General features: G+C 53.0%; 1 protein-coding gene across 3 annotated transcripts in view; it reads left to right on the top strand.

Annotated features, from left to right (window-relative positions):
* The window catches only part of PLA2G6 (phospholipase A2 group VI), a 49,902-nt gene extending 27,053 nt beyond the window's left edge, over positions 1–22,849 (top strand). For 2 of the 3 annotated variants that reach the window (XM_082849690.1, XM_082849692.1), the window contains exons 9-18: positions 3,380–3,488; positions 4,521–4,679; positions 6,480–6,558; positions 8,947–9,110; positions 10,840–10,990; positions 19,419–19,555; positions 19,927–20,081; positions 21,266–21,433; positions 21,966–22,039; positions 22,189–22,849. In XM_082849690.1, the coding sequence (XP_082705816.1) occupies positions 3,380–3,488; positions 4,521–4,679; positions 6,480–6,558; positions 8,947–9,110; positions 10,840–10,990; positions 19,419–19,555; positions 19,927–20,081; positions 21,266–21,433; positions 21,966–22,039; positions 22,189–22,333 (1,341 nt within the window). In that variant the 3' untranslated portion in view covers positions 22,334–22,849. The remainder of the gene's footprint in view (positions 1–3,379; positions 3,489–4,520; positions 4,680–6,479; positions 6,559–8,946; positions 9,111–10,839; positions 10,991–19,418; positions 19,556–19,926; positions 20,082–21,265; positions 21,434–21,965; positions 22,040–22,188) is intronic. The other variant, XM_082849691.1, reaches the window with a different exon arrangement.
* The last annotated feature ends 724 nt before the right edge of the window (positions 22,850–23,573 follow it).

The raw sequence follows: 23,573 nt of genomic DNA, 5'->3' as shown, positions 1-23,573 counted from the left end.
GTGGCCTTGGGCAACTCACATCACCTCTGCCAGCCTTGACTTCCATCTGGAGAATGGAGGTGTTGGTACCCACCTGACAGAGTGGTTGAGTGGATTCAGTGATAGACATCCGGTAACTCTATGAGGGATGTCTAAGTAGCACATGTAAGACCTGGCATGGAGTAAGCATCCCCGAGACGTTCGTTCTCCTTCCCTGCATCATCAGGGAAAACCATTCATCTGCATGTTGCCCTTATCTCCCTGGTAGACGCCAAGCTCCTGGAAGGCCGGGCCTGCTTACACATCTTGGTGGCCCATGGTAGCTGCTGGTCACCTTTGCTGGTTCATTAGAGAGCACAGTTCCTGCCCTTAAAGCCCCTACAGTCTGGTTAGACAACTACAGCATGAACATACTAAATGCAGGGGAGGGAGTGTTATTTGTTACAGACGTGTGTGTGTGTGTGTGTGTGTGTATAACTGTAGCAAACCATATGTACCCATAATTCTGTTGAACATGTCTCAGAGTGATAGAATAGGAGATTCCCCTGGAACTCTAAAAGAAGGAGATTTAGGACAAAGTAAAAGACATCCTGTTTTATACCAAAGGTCATAATTGTAGAGGGGATGTTGCCCAAGAGACCGAAACTATAAATAAAACTGTGGACATTTTTAGCACCGAATGGGCCCTTTGAATTATGTAGTTGAACAGTTCTTAAACTTTTTGGTCTGTTTGATCCTTTTATGCTTTTCAAAATTATTGAGAATCTCAAAGACTGTTTATTTGAATGTTATCTATCCATATTTACCATATTAGAAATTAGAAGTGAGGGATTTTCAAGGTCCTTATTAATTCATTTAAAAAAAACCAATAATTTACCAAGCCCTTGCTAACATAAGTAACATTTTTATGGAAGATCGACTTTATTTTCCAGAACAAAAAATAATTGAAAAGATTGGCATCGTTTTACATTTTTGTGAATCTTTTTAATGCCTGGCTTCAGAGAAGGCATGGATTTTCCTATCTTCTGCTACATTTATTCAGTATGTTGTTGCATATGTTAAAAATATGAAGAATCTCTGGTCTCACATAGATATGTACATAGTTGGAAAAGATATGTGGTTGTACCTTTGCAGATAATTGTGGGCATTCTTTCTTTCTTTCTTTTTTCTTTTTCTTTTTTTTTTTTTTTTTGGCCACGCTGCGTGGCTCTCGAGATCTTAGTTCCCCAACCAGAGATTGAATCTTAGTTCCCCAACCAGGGATTGAACCCGGGCCCCGGCAGTGAAAGCGTGGAGTCCTAACCACCGGACCGCCAGGGACTTCCCCCTGGATATTCTTTCGTATTGCACCAAAACTGACAAGGGGTAGTTTCTGACAAGTTGGTTGCAGTGGACACTCTGAAATCATCTCGGGCTTTTCACTCTGTTACCGTGAAAACCATTGGCATCTTTTTGCACTTTGCCTGGCTCTTTACCCCTGCACAGCTTCGTGTCATTCTTGGAAAACATTGGTTTGCTGAGTGTGCCTAGCTACCAAATGTTGACCCATTTTGTTATACAGTCTCAAAACCCCACAGTTGTAAATATCACCACAATTTCATCAGAAAAGTCTTTAAATTTGGGGAAGCTGTCAAGCCCATCATGACATAGAGCAGTGTTGTAGAATTCCAGTTCTTTTTTTTTTTTTTTTTTCGGTACGCGGGCCTCTCACTGCTGTGGCCTCTCCCGTTGCGGAGCGCAGGCTCCGGACGCGCAGGCCCAGCGGCCATGGCTCACCGGCCCAGCCGCTCCACAGCATGTGGGATCTTCCCGGACCGGGGCACGAACCCGTGTCCCCTGCATCGGCAGGCGGACTCTCAACCACTGCGCCACCAGGGAAGCCCACAGAATTCCAGTTATTGTTTGAAAGCTTGAGTTCTATCACTGGCACAAAATACTGCCAGCTGTTTCTCTTGAAGTGATAGGCTCACCGCATTCATTTTTGAGAAAATACCTCCTAGATACCCAATGCTGAACAACTGTAGTTTGTCTGCCAGTTTCTCGACTAAAAACAGTTTCTCTTGCAAGAAAAGCAGCTCGTTCTGCTTGCAGCTGAAACAGTCACGTAGTGCTTTTCCCAAGACAACCATCATACGTGGTTAGGCCACAGAAATGCCTTGTGCATACTGTGTATTTTATGACAACGAATACACCAGTGTGGAAACTTAATGAGATTACCATTTCTTACGGCTTCATCAAGGGCCTTCTTAAGTGAAGCTGGCTGTTTAATGAATGAATTTACTTTTTACGGTGAGTGCGTGGCAGAGGAGAAAAGCATGATGACTGTTAGTTTGGTGCCACTGCCTTGCTTCATGCTAAGGCACCAGCAGTTTTATCCACAGTTGTTTTTACACCATCGGTGCAAAAGTTAACACAGTGCAAATGCAAACAACACCTTGATGTTTTCATGAATATGGTTCTAACCTCTTGAACCCTCCAAGGGGTCTCCGTATTCAGAGGGCTTACTTTGAGAACTGCTGACGTAGGCCATTGCTTCCGTACTCCAGTCACCTGCGCACCATGTGTGCAGTTTCTGGCGGACTCACGAGCCACTTTTACAAGTTTGTGCTTAATCATTGCTTTAATTTGGCTTGCTTTTAAGCTTAAATTTATTTTGAAGGAACTGTTATATTACACTGGTAAACCAGTGCCACAAATAAAAGGTAACCAAAGAAGAAATACATAACTAATGGTTAAAACACACGTTTACCTGTGCCCATATACATCCTAATGGTACACGAACAGCAGTTTGGAAAACGGCTTTCTAGACACACCTCTTCATTCTCTAGGCAAGGAGATCAGGCCCCGAGAGAGGGAGGTGATAAGCCCAGCACTCAGGTCTCCTGGCAGCCAGTCTGTTGGTTTGTGCTGGGAAAACACACCCAGCCCGGCCCCGCTGCCCAGCCTCCAGACGTTCACTGTGCATTCTCTGGGGAGGGGTTTGCCGTCAGGGAGGATGTGTGCTCGGTTTCCCCCTCAGAACCGGGGCCCTGGACTTGATGGGGGCCTTTCCTCACTTACCCTCTCCTGCTGGTCTTGCGAGCGACCAGCAGCTGACTCTTCAGTGGCCCCACGGCTCCTGGGTCGGGGGTCATAGATGTTTTGCTTCTTTAGAGAAGGAGCTGGTGGGGCTGGGGGCTGGGTTATTAAATTCTCACCTGGGGATACTTGTAAGCCTGTTTGTCAGGGCAGTGGCAATATGGGATTGACTGCGGGTGTGGGTCAGAGGGGTTCCAGTGTCTCTCCCCATGCTGGTGAAAGGTCCGCCAAGTTGATGGATTGGAGGGGAAGAGGCTGGGGTCCTTTCTGTCTTCGTTTCCCTGAGCTGTTGCGTATTTCCCCCTCACTCCATCACCTACAGAAAGACAACATGGAGATGATCAAGGCCCTCATTGTGTTTGGGGCAGAAGTGGACATCCCGAATGACTTTGGAGCAACTCCTGCGTTCATAGCCTCCAAGAATAGCAAACGTATGTGCTCTACACTCTGGGACCAGAGTTGGGCAGGGGTGGGTGCGGGGTGCAGGGACTGGGGAGCAGGGAAGTCCCAGCCATCAGTTGCCCACGTCCCGTCCATACCCGCCCCCAGTTGCTCCCTGCACAGAGTGGCTAGAGCAGTGGGAGGCCCAGAGGGGAAGTTTCCTTTTCCCGAGAACAGGGCCCCTGACCACTAGATGGGGGCCCAGGGGGTTGCCACAGCAGTGTCCTCTTCTGTGCGGCCACCATCCTGCCTCAGGGTGCCAGGACTCTGGGGGGTGGGGGGCAGGGTAGGCAGCGGCAGCAGCCCTCTTCCCCACTCTTGGGGAACTCACTGACGGAACCACTTGCAAGAACAGCCACTAGCCGATGCATGTGCTGCATGACACGTTACCCCCGGTGCACACAGGCATGTGCTACATGACACGCGTGCACCCCTCGTGCACACGGGCACCGTGCATGTGCTGCACGCTGGCTCAATAAGCCTTGGCTTCAGGGCTGGAAAGAGCAGATCCTCCTCACCAGAAGGCTGGCGCCCTCTGGAAGGTTCCGGGGAACTGTGGAGGTTGCTGTGGGTGTGTACCTGATAGCGTTTGCAAGCAAGCGTGTGCGCATGTGCATGCATGTGCGTTTTCAGTTATCCCATCCGTTAGATGGGAGTAAATGCCCACTGGCTGGTTCATTCCTGCTGAGTTCTGAAAGCCTCAAGAATTGCTGAACGTGGAGGTGGGAGTCCTGCTTTCTTGACTGGTGTAGAAGGGAAAGCGGGGGTTCCTCAAATACTCGGGCCGGGCAACACCGACCTCCTCCTTCCATGTTCCGAGTCCGACTCCCAGGACCCGCCCCAGCCCCCAGCAGCTGCTTTGGATATAACAGACTAGAGCCAGCACGCCCTGGGGCACCCCCGACCCCCCACATACCCAGGGGGCCTGGGAGAGGGGACCGTGTGTGGAAGGGAGGGACCTCTCACTTGCACATCGACAGTTTCTGATCCTGTGCGATCTCCCCCTCCCCAAACATGACAAGTCGTCACCAGGAAGGCGCTCCTAACTCTGCTGAGAACCGTGGGGGCCGACTACCGCTCCCCACTCGTCCAGGGGGTCTCGGCGGAGCAGTGCTCCCCAGCAGCGCGCTCCTTCTCCCTGGAAAGATCTCCGCCCCCACCGATCAACTTCAACAACCTAGGTAGGCAGCTCCCCTCCTCTCTACCTGGCTCCCAGGCCCTTGGGTCAGAGCAGTCCCTGTGGGAAGGAAACGGGGCCCCATGGGAGAAGTTGTTGAAGGAAGCAAAGGAGGGTGGGCAGCACTTGTCAGCCTCGGGTGCAGCCAGCAACCCGTAGCGCCCAGAGGCTGCTGGGGTCCCTGGCTGATGGCCTTCGGTCCATTTCCCCCAGAGGGTGCCCTGGACACCCATGAGGTGGGTACTTTCTTGGCCTCTCTGTGCCCTGGGAGCTCGGGTGGGCAGTGAGGGGTGCTGGTGGTGGCTCAGAGCCCTCGGCCCTCTGGCTGTGACCGGGAGCATTTCGGCCACGCTGCTGAATCTCTGTCAGATCTCTGTGTGCTCCTCTTCCGGCCCCTTTGGTGACCTACTGGCCAGGCAACCAGGATCTGCGCCGTGCATCCTTGGTGTCCGTGGAGACAGCCCCTGAGGAGGCGGAGACCTTCTCTGGGCCTCTGTGGGCTGGCCCGCCCAGGGCCCCGGATTGTTTGGGAGTGGGCTTCCCCGAACAGGGCAGTCAGAGACCGATCCTTGGCACGCTGGCGCTTTTTTTTTTTTTTAACTCTTGGCGAATCAGACGCCAGCATCTTCAGCCAGGATACCCTGGCCAGCCCTGGAGCTCCGGACGGACGGGCAGAGCTGGCAGCCACAGTTAGTCCTTCTGGCTCCGCCTCTCTCCTCCCCCTGCCCCTCCCCACCCAGGACCTGCCCCCCATCGTTATCTCTCGATTTTACAGGCAATCAGCCACCTAAGCCAGGCTGGATGGTGGGCCTGGGGCGCGGCGTCAGATGGGTAATGCCCTGGGCCTAGAGGGGCCGCAGAGCCCGCGGTGCCCCAGGTTAGCTGCGGCTCTAGTCCCCGCTGCTCCTTTCTCTCAGCTGCACGTCCCTCTCCCTGGTGCTCTGTCCACGCCTCTCCTGGCCAGTCTCCCACTTACCTTGTCCCCTCTGGCCACTTGCCCTGGTGAGGGGGAGACACACTGCCTGCCAGCCTGCCGTCCTGCTTTGCTGCTTCTAGACTCCGTGCACAGCTGTGGGAAGGGCCCGTCAGAATCGGGATGACGTGACACTGCTGGGCCAGGCGACCTGGGGCCGGGCTGCTTGTCCGGAGGGCAGCTAATCCATTTGGTGGGCGTGGGATGGGCCTTGGGCACAGGGGCAAACGTGGATGCTACGGGTGGGTGCATCCCATCTGAGGCCGCTGAGGAAGTTTCCAGACCTGGGATCAGGGCAAGAGGCATCTGGAAGATGGTCGGGATATCTCCATTCCTTCATGGAGTTAAACCCCGAGGAGTGTCCTAACTCTGCCCTTTTGGCTAAATGACCTTGGACGAGCTGTATAACCTCTTTGAGTCTCATCTGTAAATTGGGGGCCATGATTCTGTGACGGTGGCTGTCAGCAGCACCGGCTCCTGTGCAGGAAGAAGTGCTTTGTGAACTGCACACACAGGGCACGTGGTGGGCGCTTGTGCTTCGGGGCTTTGCGAGGAAGACACAGGAAATCGGGAGCTGGCCGGGCAGTGTGGGGCGCCATTCCCAGAGCAGCGGGCTCCCCTCTGCATTCCAGCCCATCGCTCCCTGAGGGGCCTGTGGCCTCTGGCCCTGCTGTATCCTGGGATGAAGAGCCCTTCCAGGGGGTGGGAGGCGGATGCTCCTGCTAGGGACAGTGGGGTAAGGGCCCAGCTCCAGATTTGCCCTCAGGACCCATGGGGGGGCGGTGAGTGGCACGTGCCTGGCCCCAGCCCCCCCTGCCCTGTGCCTCACAGAACTGCAGGACCTCATGCACATCTCCCGGGCCCGGAAGCCGGCCTTCATCCTGAGCTCCATGAGGGACGAGAAGCGGACGTAAGTGTCGGGGGCAGGCTCATGGGCAGGGCCTCTGCCGGGTGCCATGCAGCAGGTGTGGGACTTTTTCTAGTCTGTCTCTGGCTCTGCAGGGTAGCTCGCACTCTCTGTAGTTCACAGCAAAGAGACTGAGTCTTTAGGGAGGCTGGGCCTGCTTCTCCGTCAATCACTGTGCCGGCTCCAGGCCACACAGTGGAGCTGGCTGCGGCCCTGTCCCTTCTCTCTCCGACCCTGTCATGGACTGTCGGGGGAGATGGCCCCGCTCTCCTCTGGAGGGAGCCCCCAGCTGCCCTGATGCTGACATTGCCTCCCTCCAAGAGCTAGTGGGTGGGTTGGTTCCCCAAGTATCTGCCGTATACCCAGGCCCATTCTAGGAGGCAGGCTGGGGTGATGGGCACAAAGGGAAGAAACCCAAGCCCTGTCCCTGAGGACAGTCCCTGGTGACAGTGGTTGTCAGAATCAGTGCCCACCAGCTCGGCGAGTTACCAGGACAAACGTGTTTCCTGTCAGCTGTGCTCTCTCCACCCTTCCCTGTAATGCTGGAGGTGGTTTATCAGTTCTCTGTTTTTTACTATCCTGTGTGCCTAACAGCCTTCCTAGGGAGGCATTAGTAACCTTGTTTTGCAAATGCAGAACTTGAGGTTAAGTGACTTGTTTAAGGTCAGAGCAGACTCAGCCCAGGGCTTCCGAGTCCATGCCCTTTCTGCTCCTGCAGGCTCTCTCCTGGCTGCACCCCTAGTGCCCTCCCCTGCAGGGAAAGCTCTCTTCTCCCAGAAGCAGCTCCCAGGACCAGGCAGCCACATGGGTGGCTGGGCCTCTCCTCGTCAGAAGGCTCGGCTTCCCCTTGCTGTAGCCCACTCGTTTCCTCGGCCACCCTGTGCCATGTGCCCTGAGGGTGCACCTGCCCTATTGGCCGTCTCCCCCTTCCCTCCCACTGCGCCCCCCCTCCCACACACACCCCTGCACAGGGGCCGAGGACTGACAGGTCCCCACCAGTAAGAGGAAGGAGGCGGCAGATTCTCCAGCAGGGCTGGGGAGTCTGCACAAGCCTGAGCGCCCTCCCTAGAGGTGGGGCTGAGACAAGAGTCAGGATACCCCTGTGAGGACCTCCCCACGCAGGTGTGTGAGGACCTCCCCACGCAGGTCTCTGAGCCACACAGCTCAGCCCTGCTCCCTCCATTGCCAGCCCCACATCTTCAGAAAGGTCTCTTGCCTCTTTGCTCCAGCCTCCCTGGCCAGGGGCCCTGCAGGCCTCCGGCAACAGCACCGCCTCTTCTGACATGCTCTGGGCTTGCTGCAGGGCTGGGCAGCTTGTCCAGGAAAAGACGAGGGACCCCGCAGGCGGGCGGCGCAGGCTCGTTCATCTACCAGCTGTGTGTCCGTGGGACGCCTCCCACCCGCAGAGCCGGGCCTTGCCCTCATGGGGGGAAGAAAGGCAGCAAACAAGTGACCAAAAGCAATTGCGGATGGAAGCGAGAAGGGCTCTGCACCACAGAAGTGGGTGGGGCAGGGGCGGGCTGAGCGGGAGCATCCCGATGGCATCAGGCAGGCTTCTCTCAGTGGTGACATTTAAGCTGGGATAGAAAGAAGAGGAGGAGACCGGAAGGAAGGTTCCAGGTCTGAGCACAGAGGATAGAGGCCTTCTTCCCCAGGGCAGGGGCTGGGCGTGGCGGGCCGTAGGGAGACGGGTCAGGATGTGTTGGAGAGTGTGTGACCCGGGAGTCCACAGACCCCGGTCCAGATCCACCTGTGTGACTCCGAGCTTCGTGTTCTCACAGATATGCACAGGGTGACAGGGAGTATCCACCTGGAAGGGGTTTGGAGCATTTAAGTGAGTTCATGCTGGTGGAAGCTCCTTATGGCGCCTGACGCACAGACGGTCCTTCCCCCGTGCTGCTCCCACCCGGCTGGAGGGGCCTGACCTTCTTGGATGCCTCTTCCTTGTGGCCGCGGGAGAGCAGCCCTTCCCCCAGCCTTGTTTAATTCAAACAGACTTTTATCAGGCACCTGCTTCGGCTCAGGTCTGGGACTGGGGATCTGGATCTGACCAAAACCAAGTGGCCTTGGGGAGCCCCTGTTCAAAGTGTGGGAGACAGACCCAGGCGTCTGCCGAGGTGGCACATGGCCAGGGAAGTCTTCCCTGCCCCCTGCTGCCCTCACCTTCCTGTGTCTGTCTCTCTATTGCACCTTTCGCCTCCTGAAGTCCTGTGTTTATTCCTGTACTGACTTCGCTACCGCCTCCCCGAAGCCCCGGTAGCACGCGAGCTCTGCAGGGCTTGGTCTCCACGCGCTCAAGCGGCTACCACGGGGCAGGTGCTCAGGGACACGGCATGCAAAGTGCTGGCTGTAATGGGACCCTCTTCTCTCCCACTGCTGTCCCCACCACAGCCGCGACCACCTGCTCTGCCTGGACGGAGGGGGCGTGAAAGGCCTCGTCATCATCCAGCTCCTCATTGCCATTGAGAAGGCCTCGGGCATCGCCACCAAGGACCTCTTCGACTGGGTGGCGGGGACCAGCACGGGGGGCATCCTGGCCCTGGCCATCTTGCACGGTGAGGGCAACCCCTGGGCTGCTGAGGCAGGACGGGTTGGGGCCGAGACCTGCCCTCAAATGGGGCTGAGTTTGTTCTCCGAGCTTTGCGGAGAACGTCATGGGGGAGGGGAGGGCCCATAGGCCCTTCGGGGGGTGGCTGGGGTGTTGGGGTCCGAGGCTGGAAGGAGGAAGGGCTGGGGGGTGGGCTAGGATGATGCCCACCCAGCCACAGAGGACAGAACTGGTTTCACTCTCAGCGTTGGGAGCATTTTTATACCGGTTGCCATGCCCCTGCAAGGCAGACACAGAAGGGCCTCAGAACTGCTGGAAATGAGGAGAAGCATTCTGAGGGTGGGTGGAGTTGGTGGCCTCAGGAATGAGGAATGTGACTTGGAGGGGTCACAAATGCCAGGGCCCTAGTCTGCACACTTCATTTTACCCACACAGGGTAATGGAGGCCCTGGGGGGAGAGGTGACCCAAAGTCACACGGCCCACTGGAGGGCTTGCTGGGGCTAGGAGTCCCGAGGACACCCATCCCAGCACTCCCCAGCGACACAGAAAACCCACGCAGTTTGCTGTCACTACAACCTCCCAGAGGTGACGGGGCATTTTGCTTACTGGACAGACTTCCGGGTAGGCCTTGTCTCGGCTCGAGCAGGGTCTCCTTTATGGAGCTGTCTGGGCTGCATGATGCTGCGTGTGGGGGGCCCCCTCCGACCGAGCTACCGCCCGGCGGGAATTGTCTCAGCATCCCTGACTGGGGATCCCTGCCTGGGTTGGGTTCCATGCCCTCCAACTCGTCCTGCAGATCTGAAGGCACCAGGAGAGGACCCTCCCCTTCCAGGACATCAAGGCCTTCGGGCCAGGCCTGTGCTGGGTGCTAGGCGTGCAGGGCTGAGTCAGGTGCACGCCCCGCCTCAAGGAGCCCCGGGTCCCATGGGGGAGGCGTAGGCATCCGGGTGTTCCCAGTGTGAGGAGGCCATGGCCCGGCACCCAGGGTGTGCGTGGGAGGGACATGGGGCACAGCCAGCCCAGGAGGTGACCTAGAGCAGCGTCCCGTGGGGCCCTGGGAGGAGGAGGATTATGTCGGCAAAGCTGCTGGGACTTCTGTCCCCTGGCCTCTGGGGCCCCGTGTCCCCTCTCTGGTCTTCCCTGAGAGAAGGGCCAGCTCAGGGCTGGCTTCCACCCGGCTGGGCATGAGATCTGGGCGTGGAGCAGAGTGGGCGGAGGTTCTAGTTTCTCCTCCAGAAAGGGTCACTTCCTTCTTCAGGGGACATTTATCCCCCATGCAGGGTCTTCAGGCGCCCGGGGGCTATGGAAGGGATCTGAGAAGCCCTCCCCTCCGCAGCCCCCCACTTGCACCCCTGGGCCGCTGAGGCGTGCTGGGCAGCTTCTCCATACTGTGAGGTGCACCCTGCCCCTTGGAAGCTGTCTGTTCTCGCGGGACAGGGCTGGTCTTTCTACTCCACGGCAAATGGGGTGGATCTAGATTTATAAGCTTTTACACGTTCAGGACCCCTTCTTTAAAGAAAACATGCAAATTACGAGTACAAGGTTAAGTGCCGAGCCTTGGAGCTGCTGAAGGGGGTTTCTGCCTGTGGGGGAAGTTGCGAGGATGGTCCCAGGAGCCCCAGCTTGGTTGGTGCTTTGGTAAATCTGCCCCCCGCACCCCGCTGGTTCCTGTGCTCAGGCCCCCTGTCAGGGCAGCCCTCGCATCTCTCCCCACCTCCGACCCCCTTGTTCCTAGGCAAGTCCATGGCCTACATGCGTGGTGTGTACTTTCGCATGAAGGATGAGGTGTTCCAGGGCTCTCGGCCCTACGAGTCAGGGCCCCTGGAGGAGTTCCTGAAGCGGGAGTTTGGAGAGCACACCAAGATGACGGATGTCAAGAAACCCAAGTAAGCCTCCTCCCCCTCCTTTTCGGGAGCACAGCGACTTTGGCCCCAGCCATGCACCCCGTCGGCTCTTCCTTGGAGCAGAGGACTCCCTGCCCTGGTCTGATTAAAGCTGGATGGGGGGCGGGGGGGTGGCTGAGGAACACAGGTGCAGAACACCCTCGACCCATGTCTGATGTTTTTCTACCCAGACAGCACATCCCTGGGTCAAAGGGGTTGGTTCTCGTCCCTCACACACACACTTGCTGAGCACAGCTCTGCCCCCGGCACTGCCTGTGTGTGTGTGTGATGGGGTGATGCAACCATCAGGTGGGAAGGCTTACGATCTGGTTAGGAGATAAGTGACCTAAAAAAATGGCAACCACGCAAGACAGCATGTGCTTATTAAGAGGTCCCAGAAGAACCTTCAGCACCACCACTTCTTTGTAGTATTTATTTCCCATCCTGGAATTACATTATTGTCTGCCTAACGCCTGGCTCGCCTGCCAGACTGTGAGCTGCGTGAAGCAGGAACGTGACTGCCTTGTTTTTCTGTTGCCCCGGCATCTAGCACAGTGCCTGCCCCAGAGCAGACCCCTGAAAAGTGTTCAGCAACTGACTATCCGTGGAACCAAGGGGGAGAAAGGACTGAGAACAAGGTGGTCAGGGAGGGCTTCCTGGAGGAAGTGAGGTGTAAGCGAGCCCTGGAGAGTTGGGAGGATTTCTTTTCATAGTAAAACTTTTTTTTTTTCCATTTAATAATAACACATAGTCTTTTAAGAAAATTTGGAAGTTTTGGAAAGTAAAAAGAAGAGGAAAATATCCATGATTTATTAACCAAAAGTTAATGTTTTGAAAAACATTTTTTGTATATTTTATCCTAGACAGTTTTTTTCTTTTCTGTGGTGAAATAGAACATACATTTAGAAAAGGACATTAAACAGTTCCATGAATAATTCTAAAGCAGACACCCAGATATGACCACCAGCCAAGTCCAAAAGCCCCTTGAGTGTGTGCCGGCCCCCGTCATAGCTCCTGCTTCCCTCCACCTCCCACGGAGGTAACCGTTCTCCTGCGACCCGGATTTCCTGGACTTTCTGTCTAGTTTCGGCACCTGAATGCAGCCCTGAGCACGGTTCCGGTCCTGCCTGTCTCTGGGCTTGGATGGAATCCTTTTGTGTGTTATCCTTCCTTCTGTCAATGCCGCATTAGTCAGCATGGTCCCTACTGTTGGGTGAAGCTGTACTTCGTTCATTCTCACGGCTCATATGACTGTGCCCCCACGGTTTATTTCTCCAGATACCTTCAACGGGCACTTGGGTCATTCCGTTTGGGCCTCTTGAGTCTGCAGTGGACATCTTAGGACTTATCAGAAGACCCCGTGGGGCACATGCCTAGGAGCAGAGCTGCCAAGTCTGCTTGGCCTCAACGCTTAGATTCTGCCCAGCTGTTTTCCGAAGTGGTGGTTTCTATTTCCACTCCCATTAGCCATGTTTGAGAGTTCCTGGCACTCTGCATTCTTGCTAACATTGGTTATTGTCAAACCAATTTAGCTTTGTAACGTTTTTGTCTTTATAAATCTGGAGTGAAAGATACTGTCTCTGTTGATTGGAATTTTCATCTTCCTGATTACTAGTGAGGTTGAACACCTTTTCATATGTTTAGAGACCATCTGCATTTCCTCTTTTATAAAGTTCCTATTCAAGTGTTTTACCCATTTTGGGCACAATTGGGTTGTGTGTTGGGGGTTATGAGGCTTCTTAATTCTCTTTTTTATATTTTGAAAACGAGTCCTTTGATGGATTTCTTCTCCCACTCTAGGCTTGTCTTCACTCTCCTTACGGTGTTTTGTTGATGAGCAGATGTTCTTTTTTTTTTTTTTTCCGGTACACGGGCCTCTCACTGCTGTGACCTCTCCCGTTGCGGAGCACAGTTTCCCGGACCGGGGCACGAACCCACGTCCCCTGCATCGGCAGGCGGACTCTCAACCACTGAGCCGCCAGGGAAGCCAGGGAAGCCAGGAAGCCAGGGAAGCCAGAGCGGATGTTCTTAATGCAGCAGAATTTCGAAATGTTTTCCTTATTATGATTTGTGCTTCCTTAACTGGAGGCACGGAGCTCCCTTCCTGGGTCTCAGGTCGGGAAGCTCCCTCCATCTGCCTATCACGTTTAGGTCTTTTATCAATCTGGAGTTGATTTTTGTATCAGGAGAAATCCAATTTCCTGTTTTCCCCACAAATAACCAGTTTCCCCAGCCTCATCTGTGAAAAGTCTGTCTTTCCCTCCACATCGCAGGCCTTGCTTCCTAGTGGGTCCAGGGTCCTTCTTGGGTCTGTTTTTGACCACGGAGCCCTTATTCTGCAGTGTTTATAGCAAGTTTATAGCAGGGCTTCCTATTGTTGGAGGCCCTTTAGGGAAGTAATTAAGAGCATGTACCCTGAAGTTTCCTTTTCTCAAAAATGGGAATAATATAGTGCCTGCTTCCTGGGGCTTACATGAGAAGTAAAAAAGTTGTGTTTATAAAGCACGTAAAAAGCACCTAGCACGTAGAAGTGCCGCATAAGATGTGGGTTACTTGTTGCTATTTGCGCTTCCATAGAGATTGTAGAATCAGACTGTCAGATTCTACAGAAAAGCAAATCCTGTTGGGATTTTGATTGTGATTATATTGAATCTGTATGCTTTATTTTTTTCTTATTGAAGTATACTTGATTTACAATATTGTGTTTCTGGTGTACAGCAAAGTGATTCAGTTATACACACACACGTATCCTTTTTCATATTCTTTTCCATTACGGTTTATTATAGGATATTGAATATAGTTCCTTGTGCTCTACAGTAAGACCTTGTTGTTTATCTATTATATATATAGGAGTTTTCTGTGAGCTTATTTAGGGGAGAATTGACATCTTAAAACACCAAGTCTTCCAATTAGGGAACATAGCAAAACATTCCATTTGTTGAAAGTTTGTCAGTACAGTTTGATAATTTTATCTATAGCAGTCTTACACACCTATTATTTTTATTCTTTTTTTTTTTTTTTTTTTTGCTGTACACGGGCCTCTCACTGTTGTGGCCTCTCCCGTTGCGGAGCACAGGCTCTGGATGTGCAGGCTCAGCGGCCATGGCTCACGGGCCCAGCCGCTCCGGGGCACGTGGGATCTTCCCGGACCGGGGCACGAACCCGTGTCCCCTGCGTCGGCAGGCGGACTCTCAACCACTGCGCCACCAGGGAAGCCCTCTCAGAATACTTTTTGCCTTGACTTTGTCTGATATTAATATAGTTATCCTAGCCTTCATTGGTTATATCTGCATGTGGTGTGTCTGTGCTCGTGCTTTAATTCAGCCTTCTTGATCCCTATGTTTTACATGTCTCTCTTGTAAATAGCCTATAGCTGGACTTGTTCTTTATCTGATCTGTGCATTTAGTGTATTTATAGATTTTTATTGCATAGTAATATATTTAAGTTATTTAATTAGTTAAGTCTGTTTTAGCTGATTGGTTTGGCTATCAGAGCCTTCATATAGTTAATCTAATAGTTTATGTGGCTGGTCCATTTATACTTACATAATTACTCATATTTGGGGCACGACATATGCGATCCTATTTTGTTCCGTGTTTCTTGCCTTCTTTGGGATTTACTGAATAGTTTTAATCATTACATTCCACCCCCAACCCAATAGTTTGAAATTTATGCACTCATTTCTGTTGTCTTTTTTTTTAGTGCGTATTATAGAAGTCTAAATTTAACTGATACCATTATCCCCCCTCAGATAATAAAGGATTTTTTTTTTTAAAGAAAATTGCAGAAGAATTTGGATGGCACAAATCATTCTTTTTATTTTTTGAATTTTATTTTATTTATTTTTTATACTGCAGGTTCTTATTAATTATCCATTTTATACATATCAGTGATTGTCAATCCCAATCTCCCAGTTCATCCCACCACCACCACCCACCCCCCGCTTTCCCCCCTTGGTGTACATACATTTGTTCTCTACATCTGTATCTATATTCTGCTTTGCAAACCAGTTCATCTGTACCATTTTTCTAGATTCCACATATATGCGTTAATATACGTTATTTGTTTTCCTCTTTCTGAGTTACTTCACTTGTATGACAGTCTCTAGGTCCATGCCATCTTATGGGAAAACCCAAACGAACTTTTTGGCCAACCCAATAATTACTTTTCTGAATTTTATATCTATCTTGTTTTTTTAAAACCTCACAAGATATTGTTTTTTGAAGTTGATGTTTATTTATATTTATCTAGTGGTGAGCTGGGAAACCAGATCTCTAGGGGGATAAAACCCTGGTATTTAGTGTTTGCCAATTCCCATGGTGTAAATACCCCCACCATGGCTGATTTCAAGCTACCAACAGTTTAACAACCAGCTCATGAGATTTAGCAATAGGTTCTCACAAGCCAGTGTGAGCTGGCTCCAGCTCATGTATGTGTGTATGTGTATGAGTATGCATATGTGTGTGTGTATGTATACATGTGTATCACTTCTTTGCTTTACAGTCTTTCCTGTGACCACCTTCCTCCTGCCTAAAGTACCTTCTTTTGCCTTTCCCATAGAGATGGTCTGCTGGTAGTGAATTCTCCACTAGCAGAGTTGTTTGAAAATAAGTTTATTTCACTCTCATCATTTGAAACTAGTTGTGTTTCACCCTTATCAGTTGAACATTCTTTTATTTCTCTCTTATTCTTGTTGAGTATAGAATTCTAGGCTGGTGATTTTCTTGTAGAACAAGAAAGATATCATTCTATGCCTTTTAGCATCCATTGTTACACTTGCAGTCAATTTCAATTTAACTCTTACTCCTTTGAAAGTAAGTAGTCTTTTTTCCTCCGGCTGCTTTTATTTATGTGTTGGTTTATTTGTTTTTGGTGCTCTACAGCTGCACTAAGATATATCTAGTTATGAATTCCTTCTAATTTATCCTGCATGGGATTTGTTGGCCTTCTTAAATCTTTGGATTCATGTCTTTCTTCAGTTCTGGAAGCCTGAGTCATTATTGGTTCAACCTTGCCTCTGCCTGATTTTCTCTTGCCTCTCCTTCTGGAACTCCAGTTGAAAATGTTAGAGCTTTTCTGTCTTTCATGTCTTTTAACTTCTCCTGTATATTCTTTCATTTTATCTCTCTGCATTGCATTCTGGATAATTTCTTCTTACCTATTTTCCAATTCACTAATTCCGTCTTTAACTTTATCTGATTTTCCATTTAACCTATTCATTGAGTTTTTATTTATTTATTTATTTAAATTTCTAGAAGTACTCTTTGTTTTTTTCTTCAGATCTTCTAGGTCATTACTTATAGTTTTCTATTCCCTGAAAATATTATCAAGCTTGTGTTTGATGTCTTTCAACATTGTAAGCATAGCTGGGTTTTTTTTTTATATAATTTTATTTTATTTATTTATTTTTGGCTGCATTGGGTCTTCATTGCTGCACGTGGGCGTTCTCTAGTTGCTGCGAGCGGGGGCTACTCTTCGTTGCAGTGCATGGGCTTCTTGGCACGCGGGCTCAGTAGCTGTGGTTCGCAGGCTCTAGAGCGCAGGCTCAGTAGTTGTGGTGCATGGGCTTAATTGCTCCACAGCATGTGGGATCTTCCTGGACCAGGGCTCAAACCCGTGTCCCCTGCATTGGCAGGCGGATTCTTAACCACTGTGCCACCAGGGAAGTCCCAAGCATAGCTGTTTTACAGTCTTTGTTTGAGGATTCAAATAACTGCTGTCTATGTAGGTATGTGTTGTTTATGCTTATTTTTATTCATGGTGTTTTATTTCTTGACGTCCCCCCCCACCTTTTTTGGAACTGTGTGGTATTCCTTAGTGTTGAGAAATATGTGCAGATTCTGTGAAGCCTAGAATGAGGGTATCTTCTCCAGAGTGTCTTATGTTGTATCCTCCAGGTACCCATGTACAGTAGCATCTAGGGTCACTGTAACTAAATTCTTGGCATGAAGGTTTTGGAACTTCCCCCAGGTGATGAGAATTTAGACTACAGATCTGCAGAAGGGTTAGTTTGTGGTTATACATTTTCAGGGATTTTTTTTTTCTCCTTTCTTTGTTTAATGCCAGCCAACTTTACTCACAGCCTCCAGGCGTGGGAAAGGGGCAGGTTTATTTCTGGTTTAACCCTTATCCAAGAGGGTAGCCCTTTGGGATTACAATCTAATGTGGGGAGGGTCTCCCATTAGATCCCTAACCTTCAGTGAACCCTGGGCTTTGACTTCTGTCCCTCTGGCCCCATGAGGCCATCAGCATGGAAGTTCAAACTGATAGTTTGGTGTCTGCCTTCAGGTCAGAGATGAGTCTGTGCTCCATTTACCTCTGTGAGTTCTTGCTTATCCTCAGAGTTTACCCTCATCTTTCCTTTCTATCTTATCAGATCTTCTGTGCTTTTTTTTTTTGAATTTTATTTATTTTTTTATACAGCACGTTCTTATTAGTCATCAATTTTATACACATCAGTGTATACATGTCAATCCCAATCACCCAATCTTCTGTGCTTTTTAAAAAAATTTTTTTGAAGGGCTTCCCTGGTGGCGCAGTGGTTGAGAGCCCGCCTGCCGATGCAGGGGACGCGGGTTCGTGCCCCGGTCCGGGAAGATCCCACATGCCGCGGAGCGGCTGGGCCCGTGAGCCATGGCCGCTGAGCCTGCGCGTCCGGAGCCTGTTGCTCCGCAACGGGAGAGGCCACAACAGTGAGAGGCCCGCGTACCAAAGAAAAAATTTTTTTTGGTTTTTTTTTGGGTTTTTTTTTGCGGTACGCGGGCCTCTCACTGTTGTGGCCTCTCCCGTTGCGGAGCAACAGGCTCCGGACGCGCAGGCTCAGCGGCCATGGCTCACGGGCCCAGCCGCTCCGCGGCATGTGGGATCTTCCCGGACCGGGGCACGAACCCGCGTCCCCTGCATCGGCAGGCGGGCTCTCAACCACTGCGCCACCAGGGAAGCCCCTTCTGTGCTTTGAAGATCAAAAAAAAATTTTTTTTCCAGCATTTAGTTTTTTGTTCATTGAGAGGTATGTTCAAATAACCTTTCCACAAGATTCTTAGAGGTGGAAAACTAATCTTTTTTTCCCATGCGTAGTTTTTGTTCCCTTTTCTTTATATTTTTCATTGTAACAAACACCTTTCTGTGTTAGTCTCAACTCCTTGCTAGTGTAATTTGAAATGGCTGCAAAACATTCCATTGTTTAGGCACTCCCTCCTATTATTTCCATGTAGAGCATTCATTTTTCACTGTAATAAATTACACTGCATGAATAGCCTTAAACAAAAAGCTTTCATTGTAACCAAGGTTATTCCCTTAGGCTGGACTTTCCAAAACGGAATTCCCAGATCAAAGAGCCAGGACAGGTCTTCCCTGGTAGCGTAGTGGTTAAGAATCTGCCTGCCAGTGCAGGGGACACGGGTTCAAGCCCTGGTCCAGGAAGATCGCACATGCCGCAGAGCGGCTGGGACTGTGCGCCACAACTACTGAGCCTGTGCTCTAGAGCCCACAAGCCACAACTACTGAACCCGCGTGCCACAACTACTGAAGCCCGCGCATGCCTAGAGCCCATGCTCCGGAACAAGAGAAGCCACCGCAATGAGAAGCCTGCGCACCTCAACGAAGAGTAGCCCCCACTCGCCGCAAATAGAGAAAGCCCTCATGCAGCAACAAAGACCCAACACAGCCAAAAATAAAGAAAGAAAATAAATTTTTAAAAAAAGAGCCAGGACATTTGTAAAGGTCTGAATACATATTAGTTTCCAAGGGGGCTGTGTCAGTCTACACTCCCCTCGGTATTTAAGGATGTCTGAGTCTCTTGAGACAGTTAGGAGTCTTCTTTAACAGGTTGTAGACACACATGGTAGAACACTGATTAGGTATCAGAGGTGACATGCTGAAAAGTCTCCCCCGACTCCTGTCCTGGAGCTGCAGCCCGCAAGCAGTCCCCTGTCCCAGAGGCAGCTCACTGTTGCCAGGTTCTGCACATGGGTCCTTCCAGAGTTACCCTCTGACCAAGCAAATAGGTACATAGGGTCTTTGGGGGTTTCTTTTTAAATAAATGGTGGCATATTATACACACTGTCCTGAACCTCGCTTTTTCCACTTAAATATAAATCTTGGCGCTCACCATCCATCAGTACATGAAGCAATACGTCAGCCGTTCTCCAGCGACACAGACCCCACTGCGCAGAGGAGCATGAACGGAGCATGAACCATCCCACTGGTGGACATTTAGTTGTTTCCAGTCGTTTGATTTAATGCCATTAATAGCCTAGTGTGTGCCTATCTCCCCGCACATGTGGGAGTGTCTTAGGATGGGTTCCCAGAAGTAGGAATGCTGAGTTTAAGAATTAGTGCGTCGGTGGTTTGGACAAAAATTGCCAGAGGTGGATTGTCCAGGGCGGATGGGTCAGTGGCTTCAGTGTCCTGCTCCTTGTTTCTCTCCAGGGTGATGCTGACAGGGACACTGTCCGACCGGCAGCCGGCTGAGCTCCACCTCTTCCGGAATTATCAGGCTCCGGAGTGTGTACGGGAGCCTCGTGTTGGCCAGAACGTTAACCTAAAGCCTCCACCTCAACCCTCAGGTTAAAACCATGTTTGATGCATCTGTGGGAAGCGATTGGCCCGAGAGGCTGCAGGTTGGTGGGTGGGAGTCGCAAGCTTGCTGCCAGGCACCCCCAGCCCACCACCATCCCACCCATTGCCCTGGTCTTCCCTCCCAAGGGTATCAGCTGAGGGTTGGCAGAGCCAGGGAGCCATCAGGCCTCGGGCAGGCTGCACCCTGCCTTCCACCAGGATGGCGGGGCCAGACAGCATGGCCTGTCGGTCCTGCTTCTGAAGAGTCCCCAGCCTCGCCCTCTTCCCACAGTGCCATGCGCACACATACACACACACCCCCTTAGATCTGAAACGCACATCTCTTGTGCCACTGGGCCCCCTCCTCCCCCACCCGCAGAGCAGCTGGTGTGGCGGGCAGCCCGGAGCAGTGGGGCAGCCCCCACCTACTTCCGGCCCAACGGGCGCTTTCTGGATGGCGGGCTGCTGGCCAACAACCCCACGCTGGACGCCATGACGGAGATCCATGAGTACAACCAGGACTTGATCCGCAAGGTGAGAGCCACCTCGGGTTGGAGGGGCTGGAACTGACCGCCCACAGCGGCCTCTCCTCTTTCTGCAAACCTTGACTGTACTCTGGGCTGACTCCTGGGAGAGCAAATGGCTTTTCTTCATGCATTCATTCATTTGTGCACTTAACAGCAATTTTATGTCACACTCGAACCTGCCTGATTGGTGGTGTCTGCCCAAAGCACTGTGCTAAGAGGGATTCTGAGGCCCAATCCGGACTAGGTGGGGAAGGGTGTTATGATCAATTAACAGCATCTGCTGTTTGTGGGGAGGACAGCATGCATACCAGTATGTGCCAGTTTACAGGCCTAGCCACGCTGCCCGGCCTGGAGACACACGCTTGGGGAGCTCACATTCAGGGGAGATAGTCCATAAACAAGGACACATCCATCCGAGTGTTTTAGGTGCTGTGACAGAGAACTGTGCAGGGGCCCAGGAGCATCGCCCCTGCTGAGAGACATGAGGGCTCAGAAAGGGCTCACAGAGGAGGGGAGCCCATGCTGAGGCCTTTGGGGATGGGGCAGTGCAGAGTCAGTGATGGTGAGGAAGAGAAGCGGCCCTCAGCCCGAGGAGCTTCCTGCAGAGGTGGGCGAGGCCCACTCAGGTTAGGAGAAGCAGTGTGGTGTGGGGGCCTCTGGGTCTGGCGCCTGTCTCTGCCCGTGCTTCACTTCAACCACTGCCTAGGGCTGTTGATAGTACCTGCCTGGGGCCTGTCGTGAGGCTTCCGTGGCCTCTTATCTGTGAAGTATTGAGAACAGTGCCTGACCTTGAGTGTGCCGCATCCTTGTTGGCTGTAGTTGTCACTGCGGTCATCACCAAGCCCCTGATGAAACCGCAGGTGGCAGGGAGGTGAGCGCTCTCTAGGGGCCAGATGTGGAAGGGCAGGCTTCCTGGAGGAAGAAGGAATCAGTGAGAGACTGTGGGATGGGGAAGGGTGCTCAAACATCACTCGTCTGAGTGCATGGGGAGCCTGGGTAGGTGGGTTGCCAAGGTCGCCCAGAAGATTGGCAGGAGAACTTGTTCTGAAGCAAAAGAGAGGCAGCACAGGCTGTGCTTCTGCCACAGGAGGCCTGTACTCCTCTTCACAATCCCCCAGGGAGCCTCTCTCTTACCCCTGGGTGCCCCTGATCTGTGGGGCAGGCCTCCTCTCACCTGTCCTGTCCCAACAGGGTCAGGGCAACAAGGTGAAGAAACTCTCCGTTGTCGTCTCCTTGGGGACAGGGAGGTCCCCGCAGGTGCCTGTGACCTGTGTGGACGTCTTCCGTCCCAGCAGCCCCTGGGAACTGGCCAAGACTGTTTTTGGGGCCAAGGAACTGGGCAAGATGGTGGTGGAATGTGTGAGTATGGGCCCCTCCCCAGGCCCGCTTCCCTCGGGATCTCAGCCCCAGGATGAGGCTTCCCGTGGGACCCTGGGTGTCATGGGGATGGCAGGGCTCTGTTGACCCTCCTCAGCCAGCTCGGGGCAGGGGCGTTCCCCTTCCCCTATAGCGTCTCAATGCTGGCAGGGACCTTCGGTGACCACCTCCAGTGGGATTTTCAAGCATTTTTTAGCTGTGGATTTCTTCCTTCAAACACAGCCCATGTGGAAGCCCAGAATGTCAGATGGACAAAAGCTAAGGGGGCAGGGAGGTGGAGGCCTGTCCACTCAGCCCGTCCACGCTCACTGACCCTGAACGCTGCCAAGCCACCTGTCAAAGCCACAGACTCTGCCCCTCTGCATGGCTGGGACAGTCACTGCAGCCCAGAAAGGCGGATTTGCCTTAGGTCACTCTGCTGATAGGGGCTAAGCCAACCTGGAACCTGGGGACCCCAGGCAGGGGCTGTGTGTGTGGCGTGCGCTGGACGCTCACAGAGGCTGCTTCTCACCAGTGCACAGATCCGGACGGGCGGGCCGTGGACCGGGCCCGGGCCTGGTGCGAGATGGTTGGCATCCAGTACTTCAGGTGAGGGCTCTGCTGGCCCCAGTCCCCAGCCTGGACTTTCCCTTTCCCCAAGGAGGTGCTGTGTGTCCCGAGTCCACCCCAGTCCTAGCCCTTGTCCCCTACCCAGGCCGAGTGTCCTGGGGGTGACCCCTCTTCCTTGATCCGGACAGACTGAGTCCCCAGCTGGGGACAGACATCATGCTGGACGAGGTCAATGACACGGTGCTGGTCAACGCCCTCTGGCAGACTGAGGTCTACATCTACGAGCACCGGGAGCAGTTCCAGGAGCTCATCCAGCTGCTGCTGTCCCCGTGAGGCCGCCGGGCCCCCAGCTGTCCCCAGGCCCAGCTGGGAGGCGGGGCAGAGCCAGGCCCAGGCGGCTCTGTGTCCACAGCCCCGGCCTAGCGGGGCACGGGGCTTCCTGCGTAAGGCTGGTCCTCAGGCCTCTCTCCCGCTCTGTCCCCGCCTGCTGGCTCTTTGTGTCCTTCCAGCTTAGGAAGCCTCAGGCCTCACTCAGGCTGCTCCCTGACCCCCAAGGTGGCTCAAACACTAAGGCCTCCCAGAGGGCCCCAGGTTCTTCCCGGCCCCCTGGAGCTGCAGAGACCCCTTCTACCCTCTGCCCTCTCCGCTGGGGGTGGAGCCAGAGAAGCGGGCCATCACCACGCCATCGGGAGGGAAAACCTAGGAGTGGGGTGTCCCATTCGACTTTGCCCCTCCGCGCACCCCAGCCGCCCGCCCATGAGCTCTCCTCAGCTCTCAAAGGTCGCTCCTGTGACTTAAGTTATTCTTCCCGACAGAAAGTGGTTTATGACTGGAGAGGGGCTCCAGGGACTGCCCCAAACTGTGAAATAAATGGTCCAATTCTGGTTTGCCTGTGTTGTGTGCACTGTGGTGTGAGTGCCCCCCACCCGCCAGCCCCCCTCAGCCTTGACCTTCAGCCTTGGCTGTCACCTGCCTGTGCCCACGCGGACGGATGGAGGCTCTGGTTCCCAGGCTCCGCGGGCCAGGGACACCTCTCCTCTTTAGGCCTCCCCAAATCAGGGCCTGAGGGTGTGCAGAGGTGGCCGCCAGGCCCACCTGCCCCACGGTGGAGGGCGAGGGAGAGCCCCACTTGCCAGAGGAGGGGATGAGACCCAGAGACGGCAGGGGGCTCGGGCACCGTCACACAGCAAGCGACCAGGGCCAAAGCGTGCCCGCAGGTCTGTGCGACTCCAGGGTTTGTGCTGTCCCGTCTCTGGGTGGGCGGCAGCGGGCGTAGGAGCCTCAGCCCCTGGGCTGCAGGGCTGAGGGGCTCAGGGTAGAGAGGGGGCCCGAGAACAGTGACGAGCCGTGGGTGACTTCCGCCTGCAGGGACGGACTTCCAGGGAGCGTCCGGGGGTGGTCACTGCACAGCTCGAGCCCAGTAGGGTGGGCACCGTCCAGTGTAGGCAGGTGGGAGGGCAGGGGTCCCCCACAGCTAGGGGTCCCTGCTGGCCTGGGAAAGGCTCTTCCTTGAAGAGGAGGTGACCCAGGAGAGTGGCCATCCACGCGTGCCCACCGGTCCGCGGCTCAGAGG

This window comes from Leucopleurus acutus (genome assembly GCF_964270905.1).
Source record: "Leucopleurus acutus genome assembly, chromosome: 11".
Lineage (NCBI taxonomy): Eukaryota > Metazoa > Chordata > Mammalia > Artiodactyla > Delphinidae > Leucopleurus > Leucopleurus acutus.
The sequence above is the reverse complement of the archived record's forward strand: the minus strand, read 5'-3'. Positions and strand labels throughout refer to the sequence as shown.